This window comes from Mauremys mutica, chromosome 19 (assembly GCF_020497125.1).
Source record: "Mauremys mutica isolate MM-2020 ecotype Southern chromosome 19, ASM2049712v1, whole genome shotgun sequence".
Classification (NCBI taxonomy): Eukaryota; Metazoa; Chordata; order Testudines; family Geoemydidae; genus Mauremys; species Mauremys mutica.
Genome location: NC_059090.1, coordinates 21,994,418 through 22,015,003, shown reverse-complemented (window position 1 = coordinate 22,015,003; position 20,586 = coordinate 21,994,418). Strand labels below are relative to the sequence as shown.

The following is a 20,586-nucleotide window of genomic DNA, read 5'->3' as shown; positions in this document are numbered from 1 at the left end:
ACATTTGCCTTTAAATCTCGCTCAGCACCATTTCAGATGCAGTGTTGCCCCACCCCCAATCACTCATGTCACTTCATCCAAGTGACAAGCAATTTGATCTTTACCATTACAGAAGAGAGGAAGAGCAAAGCAGCCTGACTGATAGTGACTGATAGTTTTGATCTAACCAAGCATAATATTTTGTTTATCAGTTTGTGAAGTGAGTTCATCTCAAATTAAAAAAAAATGTGGAGTATTCTAATTGTTTAATTTCTGCATGTAAACTGGGAAGGTTTATAAAAAGATAGCAGTCTGGTGGTTGCTATGCTATGCCACAATAGCTTGAATCAGAAACCAAGTGATTGTTTTATTGAACAGTTTAACCATGTGGTTTGTTTTTTTTTGTATTACAGTCAAACAAAAAAACCTGCATAGGTTAAGGGAAATTTAGGAGTTCTGAAGAGAAAAGCTTCCCCGCTGAGCAAGCAGTTCATGTTCTGGAATTCTCTAAAAAGTCATTTAATGCATCAGTAGCTTCCCCTTCTGATGTTTATAGTTGTCCCTCAGAATGTTTGTTAAGATGGTTGTCCAGGCAACATAATTAAAAAGTCAACTTGAAGCAGAATAGAATTTGGTACAGTAAAAAGATCACTATTTTCTTCTTTTTATGTTTTATGAAAAAGCACATTCAATTGTATATTACACTATTGGAACAACAATGAATTTGAAATAATTAGAATAAGGACATTTACTTTTAAATTCACAAGAGTTGCTCTGATAGCTACATGTTGTTTCTTATGTTAATTATTTCAGAGCGCAATAAATATTTATGGACTAACTGTAGTATACAATAACTAATATTTTATATAATACTATGTAAAAGCTGCAGTACCTGTACTACGTGCCACTTAGTTTTCTGGGTAGAGTTTAAGGAGCAAGTCCATAGATAGTAATTTTAATTGCTTTTCAAGACACCTAGAGTACAGGAGAGGTTCTTTTATTTTGTATTTTTTAAGTGGATATACTGAAATAAAATAACTGGTCACTACCACCCAGTGAAACTGGCCATTGAAATTACTATGATTGCAAGCTTGTGAAACAGCAAATTTCCTATAATTTTAAAATACTTTTTTCCATTTATCAATATTTGAACTCATAGTATGTTCATGGATTCTCCCCCTCCCCCCAAAAAAAGAAAAAAGCAAGCATATATGAAAACAGAATATATTGCAACAGTGTGTGAACATATCTAGAGAAACAATTATCTTCAAAAATCAAATCCTATAGAAAGTTTGTGTATGTACTATTCCAGGATGTATTTTACCTTATTACAGAAGAGTCATGTAAGAGTAGCCACTCCATCTCAGAATAACACAAAAGCATCAGCTGTTTGTAATCTGGTTGTCCAGAGATACATGTGGCTGCCAGCAACAAAACTTTACTCAGTCTTTTATGAGTCTCTCAATACGTCAGGTTTGTGAGCTACACAAATACTAAAAAATGTTGTTACAGCTTGCTATTTATACACAGTGCAAACTAAGATAAAACAGCTCCCTTCTACCAGTTCAGTATGAAGACAAAAAATTCATAAACTGTAATGTACAGTAACTTTATTGGAAACTATTCATTTAATTTGTACTTAAATTATATCAATCCATATTCCTTTAAAAATGAAAAAAAGATTTCACAAGGAAATGTTAAGAAAATGAAAGAGTCGAAATTATTCCACTTTCTACAATATCAGTTCATAAGCTCAAAAAGGAAGCACATACTCTAGCATTTTCCAAATACTTAATTCAATACTTATTACACTCATTGATAAGTAATTCAGTGTGTTGATCTTTAGAATATTCAAAACAAAGGTGAATTCCATAGTTGCCTTTGGAGAGCTTTTCCCCAGCAGATCTAGGATTCTGGCCACCTATTGTACGTAAATTGTTATAACAGTAGAACCTCAGAGTTATGAGCATCAGAGTTACAAACTGACCAGTCAACCACACACCTCGTTTGGAACCGGAAGTACACAATCAGGGAGCAGCAGAGACCCAACAACAAAAAAGGGCAAATACAGTACAGTACTGTGTTAAACGTAAACTGCTAAACAATAAAGGGAAAGCAACATTTTTCTTCTGTACAGTAAAATTTCAAAGCTGTATTAAGTCAATGTTCAGTTGTAAACTTTTGAAAGAACTGTAACGTTTTGTTCAGTTATGAATATTTCAGAGTTACGAACAACCTCTATTTGTGGGGGTTCGTAACTCTCAGGTTCTACTGTAGTTTTAACTGCACTGCATTTTTGCAAGATGCCTAAAAATACATTGGTGAACAAAAAATGTTATTACAAAACAGACTAGCATTCCTCAGGAAGCTTTTTGTTTTAAAAACAAAATCTACCAATTATGAACAGTTGGTGTGCAAGTAATCCACTACATCTATTTAAAAACATTAAGTCTGAAGTTTAGATAGTAAAACTTGCCACAAGGAATTATAGATGTAAATGCTCTAAATGTTTCCAGAAATTATGCCTTGGTCCTGTGACTTCGATACACCAGACAAAACATGCCAAGAATTAATCATCTTTTAATAGTGACTATGGGTCCAATCCAGCTTCCATTAATGTCAACTGAAAGATTCCCATTGACCTAAATGGGAGTTGCATATAGTCCTATGTCAAAGAGGAACCAAAGGGCTCAATCTCTGAAAAGAAGGGAAAGCAAACCTGCTTAGGCTGTTGGTCTTGTGGGGGAATTCACAGTGTAGGCAGGGAACTGTGCAGCCTGGAAATATCCTGGTCAGGAGGAAGTGAGATGTGTCTCTCCATCCAGGACAGGTAATAGCTGACGAACCAGAAGCCTAAAAGTGGGTGCCCTTGCTGGGCCACTGATGGGGAATACATGGCCAGTTGCCCTGAACTGTGACCTATAAAGTAGTAAAACTTTCATAGCCTACTTGGCTTTCATATCACTTACTCAGGAATCCAAGTACAAGTAAAAAATGTTGGTGAGATGCCATTAATACCCACGCAGGAAAACAAGTACTGAAACATGGAGTTAAAAATGTGATTCTGTCCACTATGTCCTACAAATCTTAAAAACAAAAGTAATTTAGAAAACTTTTTATATGCTTTTTAATTCACAATTTGGTATTACAAAGAGAATCCTAATACAGTCACATTAACAACAAATTTTCACAATATGTATCATTTTTATAAACAGAGAACTATTTGTCTTCCAATACGCCAGGAGCTGCACCCAAATTCCTTCTATCAAAATATGATTAGTTCATTTAGGCTTAAATTTACACAGTTAACTTAGCATTTCCTTGTTTGTCAATTTCTACAATGGAAAGTTCTTTCAGGATTTGTAGCCTGGAATTGGTGGCTTTCATATTCATCTTGTTCATCTGTGCAACACTCAATGCTGTTCTGCAATACAAGAGCAAAACTATTCAGCAAAGTATTTACTGAAATCTGAAAAGACAGACCCCATGTTCTTCTCAAATAATTTCTCAAAAATGTTGCTCAACATCTTTAGCCAGGTCTACACTAGAAACTTTCCCTGATATAGCAATGTCAGTTACAGGTATGTGTATGTATGTAGGTAGGTAGGAGTGGGGGTAGAGGCTTTGTAATAATTTTATACTGGGAAAAACCCTAATGTAGACACAGTTATCCCAATGTAAAAGTATTTTATAGGTATAGCTTATTTAGCTTGTCAAACTGGAATAAGGCATACTGGCAAAAGCATTTTTAACCAATAGGCTGCAACCACACTAAGAGGTTTTACTGGTATAGCTATACCTGCAAATCTTTTCTAGCATAGATATTTAAGGCCAGGTCTAAACGAAGTTAAACAATTTATTTCTGTTGAACTTGCTGTTTAATTTTGCTATAATATGAGTAAAAATAATTGATATTTTCATTTAACACAACCCTACTCAAATAAGGGCCGGGGGGGAACATAACTCCAGACTTAGTTGCTGTTTGGTTTCAAAAAAGCCTACATTAAGTTACAATTTATCAGTCACAACAATTAACTACTAAAAAAATAAAGGCTTGAAAACCAATAATCATATACTCTTTCAATTCTTACCTGTTCCCATTTAGAACAAAGTAGTTAAATAATTCCCTGTAAAAGCTGTTCAGGTCCACTAATTTAACAGTACTTCTGATAATCCTTGGTACAGCCATGAACATCTCCTTAGTCACGGGTTTGAACTGTGGTTCTAGTAAATTTAAAATAAAAATTACTAAAAAATATACACAAATAAAGTTAGAGTTACTCTAAGATTTAGAAGTGCTCATGTAATACTGCCTACATAGAATATTAAACTGCTGCAACACCTAATTTATACAAGTTTTGCTCAGCACTGACGGAAAGCTGGAAGACTGGTGAAAGGCATATCTTCCCATGTATCAACTATAACAGTTACATGAATACTGTTCTGAACATATTGTTGGAAACAGTAATCCTTGCTGAAAAGTGACATTTATTTACTGGTATGTTCATCACTATGCATATGCAATATCAAACATATAGAATGTAACTTTCCATTTAGTTTTAATCTCAGCAACACAATGCTTGCCAGCAGTAGATTCAAGAGTACCAATTCTTGTTAACCACCAATCCCTCCAGTACATCACAATTCTACGCAGTAATGTGCAGTTCTCACCATTTGAGCCATAGCATTCAGAGTGATGTGCTGAGCAAAATAGGTAATTTCTTTGATAATAAATCATGGAAGTGGAAGAATAAAATTTTTAAAATACAAAATACAGATTTTTTTTTTTAAATCAGTGAAGCATATCTTTCTAGCCAGGCAAGTTCCTGTAGGAACATCAAAGGAGTCCTAAAGATTATAGTTTTACCCACTTTAGATACCTCTGGTGGCCAGGCACCAAACGGCCTTCTCCCAGGCAAGAAAGAATAAACAGTGTTCCTCTCAGAGCCCTTAAAGGATACTCTTAAATGGTCTTTCCCCCCGCCCCACCCCAGGCTTGTGTAACACCTCCACAGTGCTAAGGCTCCTACTGGCCTGGGGAGAAAGTAGGTATGTATGGAAACCTAATATAGGTCTATCAATTTGGTGTAACAAGAGGCTACCAAGAGATCACTGGGAAAAACCCTGTTATAAATAATCATGTCTGGACGAAGCAATGATTATTCCCATATTAAGACTAACACTGTCTTTTTAAACTATAAGATAATTTCACATTGAGGACCAGTTTCAGTCCTGGCATAACTCCCAATGAAGTAAACAGGAGTTGTACCTGGGGTTGAACTTAGCCCTTAGATTCTTACGTTAAAGTATATATTCTCCAATGAATGTCAAAAACTAGTTACTAACATCTGTGTTCATTTATTTTATGTATCAGAGGGGTAGCCGTGTTAGTCTGGTTCTGTAAAAGCAGCAAAGAATCCTGTGGCACCTTATAGACTAACAGACGTTTTGCAGCATGAGCTTTCGTGGGTGAATATCCGCAGTGGGTATTCACCCACGAAAGCTCATGGTGCAAAACGTCTGTTAGTCTATAAGGTGCCACAGGATTCATTTATTTTATAACTACACAATTAACTGTTTACTTCAGGCACTAAGTTCTACAGACAGCTCAGACCAAAAACTTCACGGCCTGATCCTGTTTCCCCCAGAAGTGAATGGGAGTTTTCCGATCAGTGGTAGTAGGAGCAAGAATGGGCCTTCATTTCTCAGCTAAAATTATTTACAAGGCCTTACTTTCAGAAACTGAAGCAGATTTATCCAACTATCCCTTGGTAATGATGATTATAATTAAGGATAAGAGATTGTCACAGAGGTCATGGAAGCCACAGATTCCATGACTTTCAGAGACCTCCGTGATATTTTCTGCTGCAGCTTCAGCCCTGGGGCGGTGAGGCCAGAGCTGTCAGCAAGCGAGGGCCCTGGAGCTTCAAGCTGCCACAGGTGGCAGGGTCCCCGGAGCTTTCAGCTGCCGTAGTGGCGAGTACTGGAGCCCCCTCTGCAGCGGGGCTCAGGCTCTCATCTCCCCAGCAGGGCTTGGGCTTCAATCATCCCCTATCAGTCCCCCTCCCTCACACCCATTATTTTTAGTAAAAGTCAGACAGGTCACAGGTTTCCGTGAGTTTGTGTTTATTGCCTGCAACCTGACCATTACTTTTACTAAAAATAACTGACAAAATCTTAAGGTTAACTGTAATTGTAAGATATATTTTAATATATATCAAGTTCAATATTTTGGACATCAGTATGTATCTTAAGAGTATACTGACATTGTTAGTGTATTTCATTGTGGGCCTATATTATGAAATTTAAGGCTAGCATCCAAAAAACTCCATCTGTACATACACATATAAAATGATTTATACATACACACACACTTCATTGTGGGCATATTATATATGTATTTTAAAAGCTGATTTTTTTGATGCTAACCTTGAATTTCACAATATATAGGTCCACAATGAAATACACTAATAATGTCAATATAGTCTTAAGATACATATTGATGTCCTAAATCTTGAACTTGGTATGTTTGAGTATCTTACAATTAAGGTTATCTGGGTGTGTACACACACACACACACACACACACACACACACACTGTTAATGCTCAGAAAAGGAAGATGATATCTGTGAATCAGTAGAATGGGGTTGTCAGCACTTACCCCCATCTGGAATAGGAACTGTAGACACTGAACACAGTGGCTAAAAATAAATAGAATATGACGTCAAGATTCATATATACTGTGCTACAATTGTGAAGTAGTAGCTGTAGTTTTTAACATAGTTACCAATATAGAAATATGGTTGATCCTTGGCAATTAATTGCCAAGGAATTGATATGGTAGAATTCTTAAGCATTAAGTGTATGCTTCTTTTTGAGTTACCACCCTAGCTACTAGTCAGCATGCAGAAATCCTAGTGCCAAACAGGTAAGATAAGTCTAGGTTCCTCCCCTAAACCTAAATCATATTTGTTATAACGTAACAAAGACTCTGACTAACTCTTTGCTGATATTTGTTGTTTAATACCATGAAAAGTCTTTGTTATGATTGGTTTTATGGCAGAAATCCTGAGTTTCTGCCTAAAAGCATTAGACCTCTTTAGTTTCATATTATATTCCATCAGCATTGTAATGTGGTTAAGTTAGTCTTAGCTAGTTTTCATATTACATTTAATATTTAACAGGAAATTAGAATAATTTTCCATATTTATAGGCATTTGACTGAAGTAATTATGCTCTTCACCCCCACCCCAAAGATTTAGTATCTATTCTACTAATAGCTGAATGATCTGACAGAGCACTTGTGACAAGAAACTGACCAACCAGAACAGAATACTCTTCTGAATTCAAGGTACTGTTCATGTTTGTTTTGCACACTAGATGTGATCTAAAGCAGCATGATTTACCCATCCTCTGGTACTTTAAAATATATGCTACCATATAAAAACAAAGATGTCACCGTTTTCTTAGTAAATGGTAACAGGTTAAAGTTGCTTTTCCAAAACAAAATTTTCTTGAACAAAACCTTTCCGGGGAGGGTGGGGTGGGTGAATGACCAAACAAAACATTTGTGCAATAAACCAGAAAAGTAAAAAGTGATCATCTATTTCAGGTCATACTCCTGAAAACCGCTAGTCAAGTGAGCAGTCTTAATTCACACAAATAGTCCCACTGACTTCACGGAGATTACTCAGGAGTAACAGGCTTGCAGAATCAAGCATGTAAAGCCACAATTACCTCTTCCAGTGGTGGATCTGTTCTTTTAACAGTTTTACATGCTAATTGTTGTGCTGCAGTCTGCTCTTCTTCAGACAGAGGTGAAAGCTAGAGGAAAAAAGAAACTGCTATTTTCACCACTTGCAGTGGGATTTTCGGAAGTACTCAGTTTGCTTAAATCTTTTCCCATTTAAAACTATGGTCAACTCCCATTAACTTCAATGCGAGAAGAGTTAGGGGCTGAGTGTTTCTGAAAATCTCACCAGTAAACTCATGTTCAAACTCCAAATAAAATCTATTCATAGTATTCTAATGTTAGAACTATAGATTAACATCTGAAAAATAAGTGTTCCATTTAAATAAAATTCTAATCCCTTCTTTTAAATTGTTTCATCAGTTTCTGCTATAGTAAGTATAGAGATGGCTACAAACAAATACACAAACTACTGGCTGAAAACTTGTTGCCTAATCCTCCTTGGCACAAGTAAGTGGCTTATGAGTTTACCACTTCACTCCAGGACAGAAACCTATACAATTATTCTCAACATGCTACTTGGCAGCTTAACATTGGCACAAATGGAGAGGAAGGGTAACTATATTTTCTCCTCTGACTGTGAGGGAAACTGCCATTTTTTAAATAATGAGAAAGCATAACTTTATGTATAAATATAAAAGTAAGAGTCACAATGTTTGGTTAGGGACACTGTCAGATTAAATATAATATTTTTGAGAGAGGCAGTGCCATCCAGTCAGTGTACTGAACACAGGGCTGGGATCCAGGAATATCTTAGTTTAACATTCTCTGTTTGATGTTGGGCTTGTCACTTAACTTCTCTAGGTCTAAACTTCCCTGTCTGTAAAGTAACAAGAAGAGGGTTTCTAAGGATTAAGTAGTCAATGTTTGCACAGCACTTAGAAACACAAGGAAACTTTTTAAAAATATGATAATGCTTATAAAAGCTTTACATTTTCTAACATCTGAGACTATTAAAAATTAAAATAATTGTAGACTGTTCACAATTTATATTTACCTCCACTCAGACAGTGAAAATACATTACTCATTTTCAGTTTTCTTTACAGTCAGTTTCACTTTCTAACTGCCAGCTTTCAAGATAATAGATAACACTTGAAAGAGCAGTTTAAAAATTGGGATTTAATTCAGTGTCTGAGACATCAATTTCTATCCAACTATTCAGAGACATGGGGTATGATTCACCATTGTGTTACTCCATCTTGAAATCAATGGAATTCCACCAGAATTACCTTGGCGTACCACAATGGTGAATCAGATCTATGAGTTCAACAATGAGCCCAGTCCCAGAAACCTTAATTAATGTGAGTAGCCCCACTGACTTCAATAAGCTGCTCAAATGCAAAAGCATTTTTAGGATCGAGTACAATATATTGAGCTGTTACTTCAGTAATGTGAAATATCAGATCTCTCAACAGAAAAAGTAAGAAGATTTTACACACACACACAAATCTAACCCCTGTTCCAGTAACATTTTTCTACATACATGTTTATTCTTGATTTAAAAGGAACTACTCCCATCCATAAGGTTACATGTGTGCATTTACAGGACTGGGGCCCATATTAGTAAACTGAAAACATTACCTCAAGATCAGCATGTCGCTGTAGTGCCTGCACCATCTTCATAGTGTTTTCTAGAGTAGCATGAATACAGCTCATAGACTCTCTTTGCTCTTTGGAAATTTCTTCCAGCTGCGCACATAACATTTTATAACGTGACTTCACTACTGAGAGTTTCTCTAAGAGAGTCACTGGATTTTCCTACATCAAGGTGAAAAGTACATTTAAACTAGCAAGACATTAGAAAGATGATCAATTTGGCTACACAAGACTAAACATAGATTAGATGTTCCCAAAGTATATGGCAACTAGAGCTGGTAAAAAAAGAATTGAAAGAGAGACTTTATAGTGGAAGCACTTAACTACAATCAGTAACACATTACCCATAAAATGACATCTTTCATGCTTTGGAAAGTCTTACTCCATCTACCCATGCCACATAACTTTTCATAGGCAAACAAATAGTAATAAGCCACTAACTCTCTGGTTCCACAGAAGATAACAGTAGAATGAAGATCCTGTGTTTTGGTGCTTTCTTAATTTTCCCGAGTTAGAATGTGTAAGATGCCTCTTGTAAAAAATCAATGTTCTTTTTCACTGCATCTGAATATATTGGGTGGGTGAGGGAAGATTTACAAAAAAATAATATAAATAACGTACTGTACCCCCCTTACCCTTTTTCTTTCTCCCACAAGCCCTGAGTCTAGTCATCATTTGTTGGCTGATCTATTACCAGGGTCATAGCAGAGGTGCGTCTTGAGGAGGGTGTTGAAGCTGACAGTGCCTGCTAACACTTCAGCTGATTTTTCAAAACACAAGTATGGAGCATTCCATTATACTAAGATGTGGTTATTTTAAAATAAATCTACATCAACTGTCTTGGTATGTTGCAAAAATAGAACAAAAACAAACAAGATGACCAGGAGGTTTTGATATATATCTATATCCAATAAAACGTGTTGTATGATTAAAGAGAACTACCCATTTACAGTGAATTTGTGCAAGATACAACAAAATTTACAAATTTAATCTGAAAATAGTACCTCTGCTGATGGATTATCAGGAAGGTTTTTCATTATTTCAAACTCCAATTTGTGTTGAATGTAATCCAGATCAGATTCTGCCTTCTGGAACTAAAACATTGAAGATCAACCACAATGTATTAAATAACAAAATCAGACAAAAAGCATAGTCATCTATCACTCTTTCCTGCACTAACAAAACAAAAACAAAAAACTAACACCCCCACAAATCAAGATGTTTCAGTTTGAAAGACTGATTACTATAAGCAAGGAGCTGTTCCCCACTTACTAATGTTTGTAGGTTATTCTAACCTTCTTATATACACACACACACCAAAGAGTAAACCTGCAAACTCTTTATAGTCAAAGTAATTAAAGGTAAGTAGCCTTAAAGCAATTTGCTAGATAAGAACTTGCCAGGCAATGAGAAGTAGTGGCCAAGAAGGTCCTTGAAAAATTTACAGGAACAGACAGTCTGCAGCATTTTCTTGCATTATCTGACAGTTGAGCTCACTGATCTTCACAGCGCAGGTGCTGCATATTATACAGTAAGTCCCTGTTGCCAGTATGTACTTTAGACAAAGGAAAACAGCGACCCAGAATTGAGAGGGTAAATTAAAAAACTTTTACATCAGTCAAACCAGGGTAACATTCTATGACCTATCATAAGGACATGCATTCATCTGTGGCAATCTCTCTTTGGGTACACTCTACCACATGTATAGTACAGCATGCTACATGCTGTATTATACCATTTAGAACTCATTGAAAAAGACTTCTCAAAACAGGAGAGAATTTTTTTTCCGAAACATTCTCTAAGAACAAGTCAGCTGTAATCAATATTACTTATCTGTAATTTGAGTTTAAGGAAGGCCCATTTCCTCCATAGAACTGGAGGAGACCTAAAAAGGACAAATGTACTTTTAACATCCAATTAGTTTCTTTACTCGTAGTTTTTACTTCCACAACTAGGACCAAATGCTCTTGCAATTACTTCTGGGAAGTAGCCAGTACTGCATGAACATCCTCAATAAACAGGGAAGGGAAGGAGGAGGAAAAGAGAAAAACTGAACCAGAATCAGCTACATTATCTAGAGAAACCCTCAAAACAAGTGATCCAAAACAGGCAGGAACCATGTTTCCTTATTCATCTCTCCATCTCTCTCCCTATATATATATATATATATATATATATATATATATATATATAATCTTCGGTTTTATTGTAATGCATGGAATTTAGAGCTAACTGAAGGGCTTTGCATTAAAAGAACTGCAAGCAGGGACAGAACATTTTACAACATTTGATCAACAAGAATACAGAGATCATTCTGCTTATGTCTTTCTGCTTACAAAGCCAGAGAACAGAATTTCCTTTCAGTTGCTCCTGATTAGGAAAATATCAAATCAGGACTGGTTAGATTTATATTTAGTTTTGTTCAAAGTAGATTTTGAGTCCTGACTACCGATGGTATATTAAGTTGTTTTTCCAACCTGTATGAGGACACTAGGATACAATAATCGAACAAACAAATCATAAGGTAGTTTGACAACCACCTTGTCCAGAAGAAACTGCAGATAAAACCCTTTGATAAAGAGGGCTACTATATTAATATAACCCTAATGGACACAATGGCCAGTGGGAAAGAGATTTGAGATTAAGAAAATATGGCAATTTTTCCACTGCAGGTTTAAAAGGTGCCTTTGTCAGAAATACCCCACTTAGGCTCCATTATATGGCCGTAGATTTCTGAAAGGGGACTCCTGAGAAAATGCAAAGTGGAAACAAGAGATATGGGGATTCAAAAAAAAATTGAAGGAACTAGGTGCACTGTACTTGATGTGGACCATTTGGGGTGAAATCCTGACACTAGTGAAGTCAAAGGGAGTTTTTCCATTAACTTCAATGGTGCCAGGATAACTCTTGGACTTTCAGAAAATTCAGGCTCAGCTCTTATGAGAATTATTCAGTAAGAAGTCTTTCATAACACACTTCTGAGATCAGTGGATGTGGGCTGAATACCCAGAAGCGGTGAGAAGAGTTCCAGATACTGAAATAAATGGTGTATATACCCAGGTATTCACTCATACAGTAGGCCCACAGTAGTTTATTGTTGACTTTGCTTTTCTGATACAGTAAGTTTTGAAGGATCTCGGGAAGATTTTTCTCTCAGATAACTTACTTTATCGGATATCACAACTACTGTCAGAGGAAAGGAGTTATCTTCCAAACAATGTCAGAGAAAATAGTTTTCAATTCTGACTAAAGTCAGAGAAATGACTAAAGTCATTGAGATGTTGATATTTATTCCAGGAATTTAAAATTAAGATACAATGGATGTTCATGGGTTGGTAACTTCTCCCCCAATAATATTGTTTGTATAAGCACACTTCCCTGGTTTCTTAGATTATTTTGGTGAAGTTAGAGGTTTAGATGTTATGATACAACAAAGGCTTTCTGTACTCTTCTAAAAATTTATATTTAATAATGAAATATGAAAGTAAGGCTGCTATTCCCTATCATTTCCACAGAACCTTTCAAAGCTCCAAAAAATCTTATAACTAAAAACTCATTGCAATTCTCCCATTAATTCAAGGAAACTGTTAAAGTATTAACTTCAGCTGAAATTTCTAACTGTTTACATTATGTACTGACAAGATCCATTGTAAACTTCTTTTGATTTTTAAACACATTTTGTATGTTATTGTCAGTTCAACAGCCTTTGTGGTGTTAGCATTCATTATATGTAGACAGCAATCACAGGAGCTTTTCTGTAACTTTCTATTCTTTAAAGGAAATATAATGTACAAAGTGATCCACCTTTAACTGACATCTTATTATGCAGAGCTTTCTTTGAATGACTGAATGTTATGACAAATTTAATAAATATTTTAAGTGTATAAAGGATAGGTTTTCATAGTGATGACTTATTTCATAGAGGAGACTTATACACAGCTGCCACAGATATTAGTGAGACTTGACAGCAGCTAAGTCCACACATCTAGCTTGAAATGTTACCCTATATTGTCTACAATTTCAAATGAGTCCAAATATTGTAGAAAAAGAAAATGGCAATCAAAATATTGTATTAGTAGAAACGGGCAGGTAACATCCGACTGCTGCTGCTAGGATAATTGTGTTGCCACAGTGAGTAACCACACTAGAAGAATTTTCTAGGCTACCATCAGATACTCTGATGAGCTAGAAACATTCTATTCAAGTAGAATCCCCACTTCTCCCTTATTCTCTTTATCTAACCTGCTCCACAAACCTACTCTTTCCTTCCTCCTGCTCTTGTCTTTGTACAGTCTTTCACAATTATCTGAATTGCCCATTGTGTGGAACCATCAATTTCTTACTACACCAAACACACACCTTTTCTTAATTCACATCTCTCAAGGTGAAGTTTTTCTGTGGAGCTTTAAAATGATAATCTAAAGTGTGAAATTATATTAAAAAAGGCAAAGAAAACACCTTTGAAAAAACTGGACCTTGCCTGATCCATTCATGTATTAGGCACCTGAATTTTATTGTGTTATGTAAACAGTAAATCCTCTGTGAAAGACACTGTCTTCTACGCATGATACAGCCTGTTATTTGTACTTGTAAATTTGACATTTTTTAAAAAAGTGACATTTTAGTATTAAATGTATATAGGACAGAAGTGCCACAACAGAACTAGCACATCCATAAAGAAACATCTGTACCTAGGGCTTGTCTACACTTACAGCACGGCAGCAACACAGCTGCGTCACAGTTGCACTTAGCGACGACACTATGTACGCCACCTCTCCACCTCCTTGAGAGCGGGTAGCAATGTTGACAGGAGTAGCCCTCCCATTGATGTAGCGCAGTCTACACCAAGGCTTAGGTTCAGTAAAACTACATTGCTCAGGGATAAGATTTTCCACACCCCTTGAGCAACGTAGTTTATTATACCAACAAAAGTTTGTAGTGTAGACCAGGACTTGATAATGTAACTGCATTTAAGAGTCAGTTACTGCTGCTTCAATCTAAAATATGCTATTACATGAGTTTGTTACTAGGACATTAAGGGCTGAATCCAACTCTTCTATTACGCTCTTTTTTTTTTTTTTTGAAAGATTGTTACTTGAGTAAGCCAATACAAGAAGTATTTCATACAATAACACTGCTAGTTTTATCAGTTGCTTAGAGACTAAATATTTGGTATCTGACATTCAAATGTAAGACTTTACTAATGAAACAAAAAATATATTTTTTTTTTCTTTCTAGTGAAAGGTGTTAAATCTTCTCCATCAATTTCTACAGCTCTCTCAGACTGGTCACTGTCCTTTCTCAGTACTAAAAAACTCTATTAGCAATAATGTGTAAACAGCTGTGAGTAGAGACTATCAATGACATTTCAGGATCTGGTTATATCAGAGATTTTATTTTTGATTATACTAAGAATGTGTCCTCTTGTTTGATCAAGATACTCACAACAAATTTAATTATTCCCTGATAAATCAGACAGATAAGTGGATAATCAAACTGATGACATCACCAACACGTTTCACGCAATTCTTTTCTTGGGATAAATGAGCCACTAGGGAATTGGATAATTGCCCTGTGAAATAGGCGATAAGATTATTGCTTAATTAACTTTCATCTGCCATTTTAATGTCTATTAGGGATTTCTGGTTTACAGAAAGGCAGTGTGCCCAGTTCACAAAACTAACACTATGAATTTCTTCATATAATCATTTGGGATTATAGTTGAGAGAGGGACTGTTTTGAACGCAAGATAAATATTTATAGAATTAATTTAACTCAATGTGGTTTTCACTGTTTGAACTGACATCTAACTTGATAGCTATAATTACAGTATAACAAACTGTTTGAAATGACCAAATAAATGTGTGATGCACTAATGCAACCTAACTTCCATTGACTTCAATGGATTTTGGATCAGGCCCATATTTAGGTAGTTAATATATCCAATTATCTTATATTGATAGAAGACTGTTCCACACAAAAAAATGGAAATCACAAGATCTTTGCCCATTAAGACTTGTCTATATTCACACACAATTTCTTGAAAATTAGAAATCCTTTAACAATACTCTTCTTAAATAGTTTAAAACTAAAACCACAATGCGTGACAAAGCTTCTCCATCTATCTCAGATTTATGGCACTATAAACAAGCCACTTTAACTTCTTTCTTCTGATTTACGTCCATCAGACCCTTTTGGTGAATGATGCGGACTTGCAATACAGAATTAGCCAAAAGTTGTAATAATACATAAGAACCACTCTCTCCTTTAGAGGCACTTCCCTTCATCTGCACTCACTTATCCAAACATTTGTTGCTATTTAACATTTATCTTTATTTAGCTAATATTATTCCAGGAAGGACTACAGTATTGTACAGATCACATGGAATGTCATGATCTGTACCCATCAGGCTCAAATGTCTCCCACGTCCTTTTCTACAAAAAGAATAAAAAATAATATTAAATATTTTCTAACCACCCAGCAACAGTAAGTGGGGGAACACCATGGTGCGTGATCAGAAATCACAAGTTATTAAACTGTTTTGGGATTACTTTAATAAGAGAATCAAAAAGTCCAATATTTAAAACTCAATCACCAGTAGAAAAAAAATCCTCATTATTAGATTTACTATTAAACTTATTTAAAAAAAATAGAACAGCCAATAAACAAAAATATTAGACACTTAAGAAACACTAAAAGTTATGTATTCCATCAACAATTAACTTTCTTGAAAGGTTCCTTTTGCTCCAGAAGGGAGACTGAGAAGACACAAAAATAAAACACTGAAACAATTCTATGAACCCCATAACTTAACTGTATTTTGAGGATGTTGGTGTGTTCAATTTCAAAGTACACAAATAAATTGCTATGTAGCATACAAGTGGTAAACCTATCTGACAACCACATCCTAAACTGATCTAATGAGAAGGTGCTGGTCCGTATTAATAAGAATCTTGAAAAAAAATATTCCAGTCTAATAAAACACCTGCTAAATATTTCAAAATATTAATGGGGGGAAAAAAACCAAGATTAAATTTTAAAAACCCCCACAATTTATTCTTCGGAGCAGAGTCAATTTTTAAAAAGTCAAATATACACAAATGGTACATCTAGGACAAAAAACTCACAATAATCATAATACTTAGCCCTTGTTTCCATAACAAATATTAAAGTTCATATTGATGGTAAACTACACCAGCTGATTATTTAAGTAGCTTAAAATTAAAATGCATTACAGTTTAAAGAAAAACATGAAACAAATGTTACAAAATAGGTGTTATCTTTGAACAACACACAGAACCTATTGAACTTTGATATTAGTTTTTCCACTTGCCCCAACAAGCCAATACATTTACATTATTATAATATTAGTACCTGGATTATTTACAATTGCATTCCTTCTATCACTATTTTTGCAATATTAAATTATAGTTCAGATTTCAAGGTATTTCCTTACTGATGATGTCCTGTGTTTCTAACAGAACTCAAAATTAACATAACTCACATTATTTCTTTATAGCTTTAAAAATTCCAGTAAGGACAATGATATCCTTACAGATATCTTTCAATTACAAATTAGCAACAGATTGTGGAATCAGGAATTTATGTAACCTTGAAAATACAGATTATAGAAACATTAAATCATGAATAATATAGACTCATTTGTCATTTACAGTCACTAAAATGGGTTTCTTAAATTGAACAAATGAAGATGACAGGAAAAATACACACAAACAGAGTGAATGGTTTTACTATGAGTAGATGCGGATGTATCTTTCGTATGTGCTTTCCTAAGATTCCCATCAACATCAAGAGGCTTTGGAGCAGGCCCCAAGTCAATGGGAATTTTGCCACTGGCTTGTTTGGGAGCAGGGTATATTCAAAGCGTATATACTTGTAATTTGGAGATTCACCTTTCAGCATACTGAAAACTTTTACTCTCTTCTAGATACTTCTTTTGGCTAACTTTGGCATAGTAGTTAAAACACATGACAGATGTGGAAGAGTTTAAGAAGTCCTCCAATTATAGGAACAAAAAGAAAATAGTTCTTTAACCTATTAATACAATAATTTACCATTTGACTTTGACAAAACTGCTCCTGAGCTCCAATCCTAAATTACATTAATCATAAAAATATACAGTAAACTACTTTTTAATTACACTTTTTATTATTTAAAAACCTTCATAAGGATTTTAAAATCTGTCCTAGTAATTCTGTCATCCTCTGTGGGAGAAAGTTTATATTATTGGTTTCTAATGACAGGCCATCAAAATAGTGGGTTTTTTTGTTTACTTCTTTATCTGCACCCACAGAATCTCAGAATGAAGATATCAGGAATACAGATTACTGTGACTGATGTTAAAAAGCATCTAAGATGATTCAGTTTCCAATATAACACTGTTTAAATATGTTTGAAGGAAGGAATAGAATCACAGAATATCAGGGTTGGAAGGATCCTCAGGAGGTCATCTAGTCCAACCCGCTGCTCAAGGCAGGACCAATCCCCAGATAGATTTTTCCCCCAGATTCCTAAGTGGCCCCCTCAAGGATTGAACTCACAACCCTGAATTAAGCAGGCCAATACTCAAACCACTGGGCTATCCCTCCCCCTGGTGACCAGCTGTCCTGATTTTATAGGTTTTTATAGTCCTGATTTTTGAGTCTTTTTCTTACAGAGGCTCCTATTACCCCCCACCCCGTGCCCCAATTCTTCACATTTGCTGTCTGGTCACCCTAGATTATAAATATGTGTGTCTTTACAAAGTATAAAGCACAGTTCATAAGAATATAAAGCATGTTAAGCAAGGCAGAATTTGAGACTTACAGACTGACAGTGAACTATTAACTGCAGGTTACCTGAATAATTGAGAATGTTTAATTTTAATGTGCTATTGCTTGTCTATCATGTAACTAATATTTTAAGACTTGCCCTTAATGAAAATATTATAATTAAATATCACAGCTTGTTTTGTAGAAATATACCTACATACATTAAGAAATTATGCCCATTATAAAAAACTTCCCAGAACAGCTTAGATGTATCTGAGATACACCCCTCCCTTCTGCCACTTGTTTCTTATTTTATGAAAATATAAGTGTCTGTTTCAGCAAATGCATCTCTTTTAAACTTTTATAGTGATTTGATCTTTAATCCCCATTCAAGTTTTTTTTTTTTTTAATCTACAGATACACCATTTTCTAAATCTAAGAATAGTAAAATACAATTTAATTTCAGTGTTAAAAATCTCACCATATTGTTATAGATTTGGAACCTTTGCACAATGAATATTTTACAACAATGAGAAAATGTAAATTTATTAAATGCAGATTTACTCACAGGCCTTGAAGAAACTGTTAGAAGCTGCAGGGCAAGAATCAAGGTATATGCTGTGTGCTCTGCTTTCAGATGCTTTGACAATACTATTGCACTGCTAGCTGTAAAGTACAGTAGTGCAATAAAGTCAGAGCATTCGTTAGCAGCAAGACATAGGAAAGGTAAGTGGAAATAATTTGTAATGAAAAGAATAACCTACATCAGGTATATTTTGAACAAAAGCAATGTTTCTATTTAGTAGGCTGACACTTTTTGAAACAAGGGAAACCAGAATCCTGAACATCTAGTCAACACCATCTATAAATACGCTTTAAGTCAAAATAAGTTGATGTCAGATGCTGGCATCTTGTGAGTTATGGAAATCTGGCTAAGGTTAATGTTCATCAGGCCTACTAGACACATGCAGGACTTGGAAACTGTTAACACATTATGGAATGTCTGGATTCTCTTGACCAAGAGAAAATGATAAAAAACACCAAAAATCTGTTGTGAATTGGGTTAAGAACATTTTGCTGCTGCTGCTCTTGCCTGACAATCACATTTTCAAATACATCTCTCTTCCATGTGTGTTATGCAGCTGAACAAAATAATGAGATGCCATAGGACAGAGGTTCTTCAGCTATGGTCCATGGACTACTGGTAATCCAGGGAACACTTTCTGGCCACATGAAATTATTTGTTCTTATTCCCAGCTGTTAAATTACTTTAAGTGTTTTAAGTTTATTTTAGTTTTTCTAGCAAATGCTGTGGTTACCAGAGCAATGATACATGATCACAAATGGGAGCACGGGCAACAGAATTGTGAATTAGGGGAGAGGTGTCCAAAAGACAGATTCTTTATTAAAATCTGGTCTACAATAGGATACCTTCAGAACCTCTAGGGCTAGATAATTCCATCGGCCATCTCCATCTGTACATTCTAAGATTCTTAACAGCAAGACTCAGACAAATGGAGGAACTGAGTCAAGGTGCATTAAATCACCATGGCTGCAACCTGAGCCAAGTCCACACCTACGACATCATCTGCATTGTTTTCCTAGGGAAACTAGTATGATGTGCCCTTCCTTGCATGTGGAACATATTTCTTGGGCCATGATCGTAGTTTTGATAAGGACAGCACGTGTGAAAAATGAGTAAGTGGCAATCCTACTTTATTGTTACTGTAGCATAGTCTTCCATCCTGACTAGACAAATACACTGACCTTTAAATTGTGATTCCATTAAAAAAAAAATTACTAACGTGGACAGTATCACTGGCCAATGCCCTTTTAACATTGCACTGCTTTTTGTGCATGATCACTAGTAGTACAACATAAAAAGGGCACTGGACAGACACCACTCACCAGAAAGTAAAAGGTAGGTCCAACATACTAAAAATACAATGAAATAAATGGAACAAGACTGCTCTCAAACAATCATTTTATGATTAATCTAGCAATTCTGTTTTTACAATAAGGAACACTGAAATGTTGCATACTTGAATGTATTTTCCTCAGAACATTATGCTACCTCCATAAGGTCTCAGACTTAAAAGTAAATAATACTTACTATAAAACCACCAATTCTTTAATCGTAATCCACCACCATGTATTGTACAGTACTCTCAATAGGGCCTGATCCAATGCCCACTGAAGTCTGTAGAAAGACTCCCATTGATTTCAATGGGCATTGGATTGATCCTCAGCTTGGGTGCATATCTCCTTCTGAAATGCAACAAGTCTTAAAAAAACCAAATAATAAAAAAGTAGGTTTATGCTCTTTTTACATAATGAATTTTACCACGTTATGGATCCTCTGACTCACTCTTCTGTTATTGTAATTTGGTTATTTGTCTTTCAAATGTATGCAGACTCGCTTTTAAGCCACATGGTTATTCAGTATTATCATTCATATTGCTATTAATAAAATTAGTTCTTTTTAAG

General features: G+C 35.3%; 1 protein-coding gene across 2 annotated transcripts in view; it reads right to left on the bottom strand.

Annotated features, from left to right (window-relative positions):
* Positions 1-2,209: 2,209 nt before the first annotated feature.
* Positions 2,210-20,586, bottom strand: part of SKA2 (spindle and kinetochore associated complex subunit 2) — a 21,331-nt gene continuing 2,954 nt past the window's right edge. The window contains exons 2-7 of one of the 2 annotated variants that reach the window (XM_044994003.1): positions 10,332-10,421; positions 9,313-9,420; positions 7,718-7,804; positions 6,642-6,681; positions 4,071-4,203; positions 2,210-3,403 (exon numbers count right to left, since the gene is read on the bottom strand). In XM_044994003.1, the coding sequence (XP_044849938.1) occupies positions 3,277-3,403; positions 4,071-4,203; positions 6,642-6,681; positions 7,718-7,804; positions 9,313-9,420; positions 10,332-10,421 (585 nt within the window). In that variant the 3' untranslated portion in view covers positions 2,210-3,276. Of the gene's footprint in view, positions 3,404-4,070; positions 4,204-6,641; positions 6,682-7,717; positions 7,805-9,312; positions 9,490-10,331; positions 10,422-20,586 lie in introns of both variants that reach the window. The other variant, XM_044994001.1, reaches the window with a different exon arrangement.